Source organism: Pollachius pollachius (genome assembly GCF_949987615.1).
Source record: "Pollachius pollachius genome assembly, chromosome: 9".
Taxonomy (NCBI): domain Eukaryota; kingdom Metazoa; phylum Chordata; class Actinopteri; order Gadiformes; family Gadidae; genus Pollachius; species Pollachius pollachius.
The window spans coordinates 18045759-18058258 of NC_136942.1; the positions used below are offsets into that span (position 1 = coordinate 18045759).

The 12500-nt window shown below is 49.4% G+C and overlaps 2 protein-coding genes across 7 annotated transcripts in view; both read left to right on the plus strand.

Moving 5' to 3' along the window:
* The window catches only part of bicd1a (bicaudal D homolog 1a), a 27466-nt gene extending 20509 nt beyond the window's left edge, over positions 1-6957 (plus strand). The window contains exons 4-10 of one of the 5 annotated variants that reach the window (XR_013812091.1): positions 1-235; positions 1848-2270; positions 2927-3730; positions 3841-3992; positions 4304-4514; positions 5465-6160; positions 6686-6817. The exon at positions 1-235 is cut by the window's left edge and continues 263 nt beyond it. Coding sequence is in view for 4 of the 5 variants with exons in the window: in XM_079743211.1 (XP_079599337.1) it covers positions 1-235; positions 1848-2270; positions 2927-3730; positions 3841-3992; positions 4304-4514; positions 5465-5553; positions 6686-6806 (2035 nt within the window). In the remaining variant the exon portion in view is untranslated. The other 4 variants (XM_079743213.1, XM_079743211.1, XM_079743212.1 and 1 more) reach the window with 4 other exon arrangements.
* A 3247-nt stretch (positions 6958-10204) lies between these two features.
* Positions 10205-12500, plus strand: part of fgd4a (FYVE, RhoGEF and PH domain containing 4a) — a 43515-nt gene continuing 41219 nt past the window's right edge. For both annotated transcript variants that reach the window (XM_079742736.1, XM_079742737.1), the window contains exon 1: positions 10205-10513. In XM_079742736.1, the coding sequence (XP_079598862.1) occupies positions 10405-10513 (109 nt within the window). In that variant the 5' untranslated portion in view covers positions 10205-10404. The remainder of the gene's footprint in view (positions 10514-12500) is intronic.

The window sequence follows — 12500 nt, forward strand, 5'->3', positions numbered from 1 at the left end:
CCCGGAGGACGCACTGGGGGGCCCCAACGGCCCTGGCCTGCCCCTGGCCAACGGCGGCAGCGAGGACAGCAACCGCTGCCCCGGGCACCTGCACACCGCGGGCGCCGTGCTGGCAAAGATCATCGGTGTGGACTACCGGCCCGGGCGCAAGGGGGAGGGGCTGGTGCCTGTGTCAGACCTGTTCAGCGAGCTCAACCTGTCGGAGATGCAGAAGCTCAAGCAGCAGCTGCTTCAGGTGGGTCCATGGGGGCCAGGCGTGCATATGTGTGTGTGTATAAAGCAACGGGAGCTATAGTTATTGCAGTCACTGTGCCACACTCAAAAGACTCTTCAAATATTTACGTTCAACGCTTGAATCTGCCCACAGATCCCGTTCAGACAGAGGTGGTCGATAGGCCGTGCTTCATAAACATCCTCTATACAGCCACACTGGTAACGAGTAGTTTCCACATTACACATAATTCTACAGAACCATTTCATTGGTCTGCCGAACTGTAGTGTGTGTGCGTGTGTGCGTGCGTGCGTGCGTGTGTGTGTGTGTTTCTGTGTGTCTGTTTGCGTAAATGTTTGACCATGTCAGGTTGAATTGGTGCATGGTTTGTTTTTTGCCGATAGCTTTTTAATAACGCGATGAAGGGCTCTGATGACGAAGTGGTGACATGACATTCACTAAAGCATGCAAGCTTTTGTTTACCTGTACCATCCCCATTGTTAGTTCTGATGGTGGTCATTTATATGCTGCAAGTCAGAACATGCAGCATCGTTGAGAAAGCACTAGGATCTCGAGCCAAGCATGGAGCAGTTCCCAGAAACAGGGTGTTCCCGCGTTGTGTTAGCAGAGCGCCATGTTAGCACTGCGTGGCTAGCTCTGAGGCCACAGGGAAACACCTGTCAGTGTGATAAGCATCCAGGAGGAAGTCGCCGGACAGAGACACACAGTCTCTCTCATCGCCCTTTAGCTGAGAGACATGTCGACAGGAATAGAATGTTTCAACAATAAATAAAATAAAAAAAATAAGTGCACACATAAGGTGACAGAGGAATATCTGGCACACAACAGAGTGCAGAGACCCAAGTACAGCTCTATCTGTGCCTCTATGTCGCACTCTAATCCCTTCCTCTACCCTTCTCTCTCACTGCATCTCTACCTCCCCCATTCTCACTCTCTCCACCTTTCACTCCCTGCCACGGCTTGCACGGGGAGGTGAACCCAAACGCAGACATCAGACATGGGTCAGGACCAAAGAGAAGCTTTACTTGATTAGAACCGGCGGACTGAAACAAAACAACAACAAACAAAGAATGAACCGAAATATTTGGGCGGAAACTAAGGAACTCAGATAGGAGGAACACAAGTGAGCATAATAAATAGTTAACAAAGGTGACCAAACAGGTACTGAGTAGGGTTTGGGTAGGATCACACTATCACTGTCTCTCACTAGATTAATTGAAATTTTCAGACACACTCACACACACATACACACGCACACACACAAACATACACATGCACGTAGACACACGCAATAAAGAAGAAATGTACTTAGCATTACTAAAATACAATTGATTTGCTTCATTACAAACATTTTTTTTTTTCAGGAAATTGCTGATGCTTTTTGGTATTTCTTGTGGATTCCATTGCAGAGATAGCCCCTAACCTCAATGGCACATATACAATATGAGAAAGCGGTTATTATTTATGATATCATTACTTCACCTCGAAGGATTGGCTAAGGACACAGGAAGTGCACCTTGTGAGTTGCTAGTCGGTTAGTTAGTTAGTGCTCCAGCTGTCTGTGTGCGGGACCCTGCCTGTCTCACCCTGCAGTGCCCGTCCTCCCGTCCTGCAGGTGGAGCGCGAGAAGGCGGCGCTGCTCATGACCCTGCAGGAGTCTCAGACCCAGCTGCTGCACGCGCAGGGCGCCCTCAGCGAGCAGCAGGGGCGCGCGCACCGCCTCACCGAGAGGGTCAACGCCGCCAACGGTCTCCGCGGCGACAAGGAGTCCGAGGACTCGCAGCGGCGCGAGAAGCCCGACGGGGGCACGCCCTCGCCGCCGGCCGACGACGCCCCCCGCGGCTACGACCCGGACATCCGCGGGTTCGAGGTCCTGGAGTGCAAGTACAAGGTGGCGGTGCTGGAGGTGATCGACCTGAAGGCGGAGCTGAAGGCGCTGAAGGAGAAGTACAACAAGGCGCTGGAGGGAGCGGCGGAGCCGGGCCAGGGGGAGAGCTGCAGGGGGGAGGACTGCCGGGCGAAGGCGCTGGACGAACAGGTCCGCCCCGGGACGCTCCAGTGCTCACACGTGCAGCCAATCTCATCCAATCCAAGTCTGCAGAGAAGCTATGGAAATCCAACATCATGATTATTAGTGTACTATGAGTGCAGGGAGCCTAATTTAAGTACTGTTCAAGTTCAATGTACACATGAAATGCACACATCAAGATACTATAATATGCAATGTAGTTGTTTCGTAAGAATGAACATCTTACAATGAATCCAAATGAGCATCTTTAACAATGTACACATAAATACACACATCAAGATACAATAACATGTATCGTTCTCATTTTTTCATTCATTTTAACATCTGACCATTAAACCTAATGAGCATCTAGCTAATGAACCGACTCATCAACCCCACCCTCTCCTCGCCCCTCTCCTCGCCCCTCTCCTCGCCCCTCTCCTCGCCCCTCTCCTCGCCCCTCTCCTCGCCCCTCTCCTCGCCCCTCTCCTCGCCCCTCTCCTCGCCCCTCTCCTCGCCCCTCTCCTCGCCCCTCTCCTCGCCCCTTCTCCTCGCCCCTCTCCTCTCCTCGCCCCTCTCCTCGCCCCTCTCCTCGCCCCTCTCCTCGCCCCTCTCCTCGCCCCTCTCCTCGCCCCTCTCCTCGCCCCTCTCCTCGCCCCTCTCCTCGCCCCTCTCCTCGCCCTCAGGTGTGCGGACTGGAGCACAGCTGCCGCGAGGGCCGGGAGCGTGTGGTGTGCCTGGAGGCGGAGCTCCGCTCGGCCAGCGCCGTGGCGACGGAGAGCCACGGCATGCTGAACACGGCGCAGGACGAGCTGGTGACCTTCAGCGAGGAGCTGGCGCAGCTCTACCACCACGTCTGCCTGTGCAACAACGAGACGCCCAACCACGTCATGCTGGACTACTACCGGCAGCGCCGCGTGCCGCGCGGGGGCGGCCTCAAGGGCTCGGACGACGCCCGGGCGCTGCTCACCCCGCGGCTGGCCCGCCGTCTGGCCGCCGTGGCCGCCGCCTGCTCCTCCGCCGACTCGCCCAGCCCCTCGCCCAGCCCCATGGACTCGCCCTCCAAAGAGGCCCCGTCTGGGGAGGCCCAGACCAACGGCATCGCCACCGGCACCACCGGCACCACCGGCACCACCAATGGAGACAGGGGGGCTCCGCTGGGGTGCCAGGGCAGCCCCACCCGCTGCCCCCTCGGCCTCTCTCCCTCCCTGTCCCCGGGGCCCTCGGAGGCGGGCAGCGACCTGCGCAAGGAGCCCATGAACATCTGCAACCTCAACGCCATCATCCGGGACCAGATCAAGCACCTGCAGCGGGCCGTGGACCGCTCCCTGCAGCTGTCCCGGCAGCGGGCCGCCGCCCGGGAGCTGGCGCCCATGCTGGACAAGGACAAGGAGTCGTGTCTGGAGGAGATCCTCAAGCTCAAGTCCCTGCTGAGCACCAAGAGAGAGCAGATCGCCACGCTCAGGCTGGTGCTCAAGGCCAACAAACAGGTGACCGCCGCGGGTTGGGCTTTATTCTGTTTGTGTGCTCCGGAGAATGTCCATTATTCATGATCTGAAATGAACCCTGCGATACTAAAGTCCCTCTTGTCGAATGGCAGACAGCAGAGGGGGCACTGGCCAACCTGAAGAGCAAATACGAGAATGAGAAGACCATGGTGACGGAGACAATGATGAAGCTGAGGAACGAGCTGAAGGCTCTGAAGGAAGACGCCGCCACCTTCTCCTCTCTGAGGGCCATGTTCGCCACCAGGTGAGGCCGGCTTCTGGAACATTCCCCCAGAGACCTGTAACACACACGCAAGAATGAACTTTGTTAGGAGAGCATCTCTATTTATTCTCTAGGGGCCTTAATCACCTAGCTTGGTGACATCATGGTTCTTAATGTTGGAGTTCCCCACACTCAGCAGTATTTATTTGGTTCATTTGGTTGAAAAGTATTTAGAACCAAGATGGCCGCCGGGTGAACACGGCCCATCGGCTCCATTCCAATCCTTTCTACACTGTATCTCCTTCACTCTCTCCTCCACTAAAGGGTAACCAAGACCTTTGTGTCCTCCCCAGGTGTGACGAGTACGTGACCCAGCTGGACGAGATGCAGCGGCAGCTGGCGGCGGCGGAGGACGAGAAGAAGACGCTGAACTCCCTGCTCCGCATGGCCATCCAGCAGAAGCTGGCGCTGACCCAGCGCCTCGAGGACCTGGAGTTCGACAACGAGCTGACCTACCGCGGCCGCGGCACCAAGGTGCCTAAGATCAGGAGCAGCCCGCCCAAAGTAGGTCGCCGCAACACCACCAGGCCACCCCCGCCCCAGCCAAAGCGCTGATCAGTCCGGGTCACCTCCAAGGTGTTATCAGTAGAAAATTAGCTGCAGGACATAAACTGATTTGATTGCAAACCTCATAGCCTGCAGACGTGACATGGCAGCATGCTGCATACATGTATTGGCTCACAGCGCCCCCCAGTGGTAGTGGCTTTGGCTATTGAATCTTTAGAATACACCTTAGACAGTTATTATATCTAACTACTTCTTACTATAATGGACATTGTGAAACCAGACTGTTATTAATTAAATAAATACCAAATGGCTCACAGTTATATGTACCTATTTTAAAAAAAAAAATTCCACCAGTGGTAAAACCAGTTATACCACTTGGTTCACTTATCTTTCCCAACACAATAGATTGTACCGTCAAACAATCATACTGTATGAAACACAAGTTATAAACAATTACCTGTAAATGTGTACAAACTAATCTCTTGACGGAGGACATATTTTGTAGATGTGAATCTCAGAGGGAAATTCTTTGTCTGTATGTCTGTCTGTCTGTCCGTTATCTGTCTGTCTTATCTGTCCGTCTGTCTATATGTCTTTCTGAAAATGTTCCATCAAGGTGAGGAAAGGTTTACATTTCATGTTGTCCTCCTTAGGCCAACCCCCCTTACATCGCTATTATTAGTACATTATAATATATATATATAACAAAAACGATATATATATATTTAAAGAAACGCGCTTGGCTTGGTGCCCTAGCAGGCTTGGTGTCCTATAGGCATCAACCTATACGTCCTATGCTCCGAGCCGGCTTACCTATAGTCATCTCTCACTGAAACTGGCCCCCTTGACCTCCTGACCTCTCCCCCCCTCCCCAGTCCCCCCGATGTGTGTTGTCTTGTGAACTAACCCTGAGTGTCACTACTCTGTACGTCTGTCTAATTTATCAGTCTCTTGTAGATTGTCAGCAGCCTGCTGCTGCCACGTTACCGCCACTTTCCCCACAAGTAAGGCGAGGGAGAGTCCCAGCGGGTCCCAGGTAACCAGCCCCCCAGCGCGCCTCTGCCGTAGCCAGCACACCCTGACCGCCACGTCGTGCCACCAACTCACCGCAGCTTTACACCATCGCTGGCCTTCTGCCCCTCCACGTCCCTGTGTTCTATCTCTCTCTTCATTCTCTCTGTCTCTCTGTTTCTGCGCTATTTCGTGCCATTCCCCTGGTCAGAGATACATGCTGCGTTTAAATGAGATGCCCATAGCCAAGCACATACCTTTTTCTTTCTTTATTTTTTTGCTCTCCAAAAAACTCTGTCCACTTGGTCCTCTCGGATGTAGCACCAGGGGAACGAATGATAGGGTTTGGCTTCGCTTCACACAGGGGGGCCTCCCTGTTACCATGGAAATGTAACAGCCCCACCTTCAGAATATTGTTTAGTACAGGAAATGCAGTATTCCTCCAAATCGGTACCTGACTGGCTGCATGTTTTTTTTTTTTTTTTTTGCTGTATGCATGTATTCAAATAACAATACACCTGCACACAAGCACAGGCTCTAAACATCCAGCTCCGACACAATGGCATCAACTTCTTCAAATGACAACAACTTCCTGCGAGCAAGTAGAAACCTACAGCTGTGTGGATTATGAAGTCAGTAAGAGAGAGGCGAAGAGACCATTACACTATCAATCATATAAAAACATGTCTCTTCTAATTCAAGACTGAGGAGATAACTGCAGTTTTCTAACTGCAGTGGATAAACAAGTCCAAGACTGGGCAGTTGCAGATCTCCACCTACAGCTGCACAGTCTTTGACTTGTTTATTAACGGCCCTGTCCTTTCAAAGGCATGTGACGTGTTCAAGTTCCCAATTGATTGCCCAATGACCCGTTTCAACCCGGATGCACTCATCAATACGAGCTCCAGGCTCCTACAGCAATGACGTCGTCATGTTGGCTGTTCCCTCTTGTTTCTCCTTCATGTTGGATTCTAGCCTCCAGTTACATGTCTCTCTGCTAAACCAAGGCAGCTCTCTCTGCACTGACCGCATGATTTGCGTGTCTGTTGATCGTGTTGATTTTGTGAAAAAAAGCATCATTCTTAATCAAAGTTGTGTCGGCTGTTGTCCTCAGACTCTCACCTATTATTTTCCTCCCTCTCTCCTCCTTGCTTCAGTCCTAACCTGGTGGTGGACCTCCAGGGGTATCGCTACACAGCCCTCCCCGCTGGCTCCCTGCTCCCCCCCTTTGAACCCCCGAACTGCCTGACCCAGCCACATCAACCCCCTGGTACCTAACCTCCAGCCCCACCTCTCCATCCATAGACCCCTCCTCTCCACCCATGGACTCCATCTCTCCACCCACCTCTCTACCCATGGACCCCACCTCTCTACCCATGGACCCCACCTCTCCAACCATGGACCCCACCTCTCTACCCATGGACCCCACCTCTCCAACCATGGACCCCACCTCTCCACCCATGGACCCAAACTCTCTACCCATGGACCCCACCTCTCTACCCATGGACCCCACCTCTCCAACCATGGACCCCACCTCTCCAACCATGGACCCCACCTCTCTACCCATGGACCCCACCTCTCTACCCATGGACCCCACCTCTCCAACCATGGACCCCACCTCTCTACCCATGGACCCCACCTCTCCAACCATGGACCCCACCTCTCCAACCATGGACCCCACCTCTCTACCCATGGACCCCACCTCTCTACCCATGGACCCCACCTCTCCACCCATGGACCCCACCTCTCTACCCATGGACCCCACCTCTCTACCCATGGACCACACCTCTCCAACCATGGACCCCACCTCTCCAACCATGGACCCCACCTCTCTACCCATGGACCCCACCTCTCTACCCATGGACCCCACCTCTCCACCCATGGACCCCACCTCTCTACCCATGGACCCCACCTCTCTACCCATGGACCACACCTCTCCAACCATGGACCCCACCTCTCCAACCATGGACCCCACCTCTCCAACCATGGACTCCACCTCTCTACCCATGGACCCCACCTCTCCAACCATGGACTCCACCTCTCTACCCATGGACCCCACCTCTCTACCCATGGACCCCACCTCTCTACCCATGGACCACACCTCTCCAACCATGGACCCCACCTCTCCAACCATGGACCCCACCTCTCCAACCATGGACTCCACCTCTCCAACCATGGACTCCACCTCTCTACCCATGGACCCCACCTCTCTACCCATGGACCCCACCTCTCTACCCATGGACCCCACCTCTCCACCCATGGACCCCACCTCTCTACCCATGGACCCCACCTCTCTACCCATGGACCACACCTCTCCAACCATGGACCCCACCTCTCCAACCATGGACCCCACCTCTCCAACCATGGACTCCACCTCTCCAACCATGGACTCCACCTCTCTACCCATGGACCCCACCTCTCTACCCATGGACCCCACCTCTCTACCCATGGACCCCACCTCTCCACCCATGGACTCCACCTCTCCACCCATGGACCCGTCAGGAATCACCACAGAGACAAGAATCTCCAAACCCCCAGGGTTTGAGGCCAAGGCCCTTGTCCGTTCTGACCACGCTCCCCAACACCAGCCACGCCTTCACCCCAGCTTAGAGTCCAACCTGGTGCCTACTGACCCGGCCCCCAGCTCCCTTTAAAGAGGCCCCCAAAGGAAGGTCTGTTGCGGGCCCCAGACTCATGAGGTTTGAGCTGAATGACGTTGTAGTTGTGCAGTGGATGTAAACCCTGTGTAAAGACTCTAAGGGAATTAAATGTCCCCCCCTATTTATTACATTATTTATTATCTATTTATGAGACTTCCGTTTTTATTTTGCAATACACATTATTTTAAAAAATATTTTATTGAATATTTATTATGATTTACATGATTATGTTCTCTACATGTTTGTTGTTCGTTCTTCACCATGACATTTAAAACATGCTTCTTACTGTGGTGTAGCCTTCAGTAATGCAATGCTCATATAATTTGTGAGATAAGGTCATGCACATCACAACATTTGATTTAGGTATTAATTTAAGATGACGACCAAGGAACTACACATAGGATAAATAAAATAAAATGAATTACATTAGAACTGCTGGTGATGGATTAATTTAGGCGATCCCCTTAACCCCATTTTGTCGAATCTTTGTCATTATGTTCTTGAAATGTCTACATAAATAACTATATTTTATACTTTCATGTTTGTTATAGTTTTTGGGGTTTTAACATCAGTTGGGCTGTTTGTCAGTTTATGCTCATTATGCTATTGCAACAGAAAGTCACACCAGTACATTGAAGGCAATTGCAAGAGTTTACTTAACGTTGTAGCATCAAACACTACTGAAAGAAGACTAATTGTATTACTTTATTTGCAGTAAACCTAATATACACTAGCTGTTTAGCATCTCATCTACGCTTCTTTCTGTAGTCACAAGCACAAGTATGCACTCTGCATTGAAGCAATAGCAGTGGTCTAAAGAGTCTTCACTATCGTTTCATCTCCCAGATGACACTAACCAGCAGTTCAGAAGAGGAGTCGAATCCACAAAGCTCTTCATTCACAATATATTTTGTTGCATGAACGCCACGCTCTGAAACCGATGGAGGGAATAGTTTGGACAATACAGGTGATAACAGAGTTGGGTGAGCTGTCTATGAGTTATTTTCATCAGACCCTTGTGTTATTATTCGCTGATGTGGATGGATATAATAACTGTTTACGGTATACTCTTGTGAAATATTCAATAGCCATAGAAGACAATATCTTGGTCTACATGGACAATATAGCTTTCAAATGAGGAGAATGTGAAGCAGAAAGCATGTATGTAACAACAGTGGTAACAAGTTGACAAAGTTCTACAATGTGCAATCAATTGTTTAATTTGCCTCCCTCTGACTGTTGATAATGGGTAGACGCTGTTACACCTACTGAGTGAGTAAGCGACGTCTTCTAGATGGTTATTCACCAGTAGACCCGTAGGCCTATCTCTTCTGAGCTCCCCTTCCACTCCTTGGTTGGTTTGCACAATGCTAGAATTGACGATGGTACTAATGCTGGTAATAGACACTAATCAAAAGTGAAAGAAAAAGAACATGAATTGAGTGGAAAAGAAAATAAAATCCTCATGGTTTTACTGTTTCTATTTCACTGACAGCAAATCAAAATCACTATGACAGTTGTTTCAATATGAATTAAATTCTTGCCCTTTGACTGTAGGAGTCATTTTTGTTCAAAGCTTATGTGAGCCTGTGCGGACACACACACACACACACACACACCCAAACACACACACACACACCCACACACACACACACACACACGCACACACACACACACACACACACACACAAACATAATAATAACAATTGTAAAGGTTTTTATTACGCCTTTCATCACAACCGAATGCGTTTGGCACGCGCGGAGCAAAAAAAAAGGGGAAAAAAATAGCAAAACAGGCAGATATTATGCATTGACAGGGCTTCATGAGGAATGCACTGTTTAATCTGATGGGTGGGACTAGCCTACTTCGTGAGGTATGTCATCACATTGTTAATGTCTGTGCACTGCAATCAGCTCCAGTTCAGCCCTCGGGTTTCTTAAATTTGCAACACTGGAAAAAAAACTTGACAGTGGTTTTATTTGAGTTACGAAAATGTGTTGGGTTCATTGAAACAAAAGGTCTCAGAGCCCAGCAGGCCATCGTGGGGCTAATATAAACAGAGGCTATGATTTACGCGCAGAGTGGATCACATCACGTCACTGCGTCTCTACGGACTACGCGATGTTCTGTGCTGACCTTCGGTGACGAGGAACGGTAGTTGTTGTAGTTGTTCCGCGGTGGGTTGGCTGTGGGTTTATGACCCTCTATAACGCCGATGTTTGACCGATCACGCTCAGGTAGAATGGACGACTTCAGAAGAGCTGCGTTTAGGCGAAAACCGCAAACCGTGGACTATGCTTCAGACTCTGAAGAGGAAAGTTCAGGTGAGTTTTTTTTGTTATATATTATTTGCGGCCCGGTATTTGCAATTACCTGGTTATATGTTCTGCACGTTGTATAACTTTATCATCATCACCTAAACTTATCGTAGCTATAGGCACCTGATTTTGCGTTACGAAATCATTGGCTACGATTGAGAAAATCCGATCAAACTGTCTATCAGGAGTCTTATGTTGACAGGCTGCCTCGAACTTAATTAACTGGTATTTTGCACTTCATTGGAACACGATTCCACGATTTGTGGATCAGATCGAATGGAATGGCCAGGTAACACACTTTGTGGAACGGTCAGAGGTAAACCTTGTTGACACAACATCTGTCTGTCGGCTAGAATGACTTTCTGACTGCTATGCAGCCATTTAGGATCACGCCTGCGGAGGCAAGCCCCAGCCTGTTATGAAACTCCTGTAGGCTAAATATTTTCTATTTAGTTATACATTTGCAAAGTGCAAATGTAGGTTTCATATCTGGGCTCACTTAGTCTAGCATTCAGAGAACCACACATGAACTGAAAACGGGCCAGGGATCTGCATGTGGGGTATTATACTATGGTATACTGTATGTTTACAGTGAACTTTATGCCAGTCATGGTGTCAGTTCCTGCCTGACCTTGTGAGAAACAGGAACGTTTTATTCACTAAATGCCAAATCATGCCATATCTGTTATCGCTTCCTTTTGGGTAGTGGCTTAAGTCAACTTGAATCATGGATACTGTTGTGGTTGCACTTTTAAGAGTGGACCTACCCATGTTGAACTTTGAACTTTTTGTTGGTGAGCCTTGGTGTTGAGGACTGAATATTGTATGACAACGTTAGAAGTCAACAACTAGAAGGCATATTGCTAATGTTACGAGTATCCCCAGTGGACTCTTTGTTGTGTTTGCATTGTGTTTTTGTCTTTTGTTGTGGTTATGTACTTTACATCCATTATGTTTATTTTGCACGATTCAAGTATGTATAGTATGTAAATAAAATAAATAAGAGCTATTATTTGAGATATGCAATTTATTTTGTGGTTATTCATTGTCTTTTGAGCACCTTTCCCTCAACATCTACAACACTGACCTAGCTCTCTTTCGTGGTGTACAGCTTTTTCAAAACCACCCCTCAGTCTCCCCAATCTTTACAATTACGATTGTACAATTGTAGGCTACTAAAACTCAACTTATCGTGACCCAATTGTCTGGAAAAGTGAGGGCATTGACCATAAAACTATAGTTTCATTGTGTCACCTACTGAGCCATTTAGGAAGCGTTATGTTTGACAGGGTTCACTTGTGCTGTTCATGCTCCTCGGGGAATCCTTAGAAGTTGGAGATCCCTCAATAGGTTAGTTCGGCTCTATTAGGGAATGCATTGGATTGGGATACCTAGTTTAAGCTTTAATAGCCACAGGGCTGCTTTCTGTATAGTTTTCGTCTCTCTTTATTTTAGCGTCCCACTAACAGGTTTTCTAATGTCATAACAATTCAATCTGCTGGAAACTCACCAACAATGATTGATCCGGATATTATTTGGCTAATCAAAATTAATAAGGGTCCCTGTAACATATTTGTGTGAAACACAACCACAAAGACGAGATCTCTCTCTAAGGCAACAGGAATAACGAATGCTTAGTGTAGAAGTCTACGGCTAAGTGACTCTTGCCCATAAGCGTTTCTCCATGTTGGGAGCAGTTCCAGGGATGAACTGGTATCAGGACTTCAGCATCATGGCTCAACAATGGAGCTGTTTGTGTCCAGTCTGGGACACTAGACGTGGGACTGAATGAACAGTGTCTATGTGGACGACATTGTTCTGGTGCGTTGCTCCATGCATCGGGATTAATGACTCTTAGTCTTCTCTGCTTTAACGCGCGCCCTATCCCAATGTGGCTCAATGAAGTTCAGCCAATTCCACTCTTGCGTTGATTATAATGTATTTCGTAAGAGGAAAACGATTAAAATGGTGATACTACCTAAAATACTGTCAC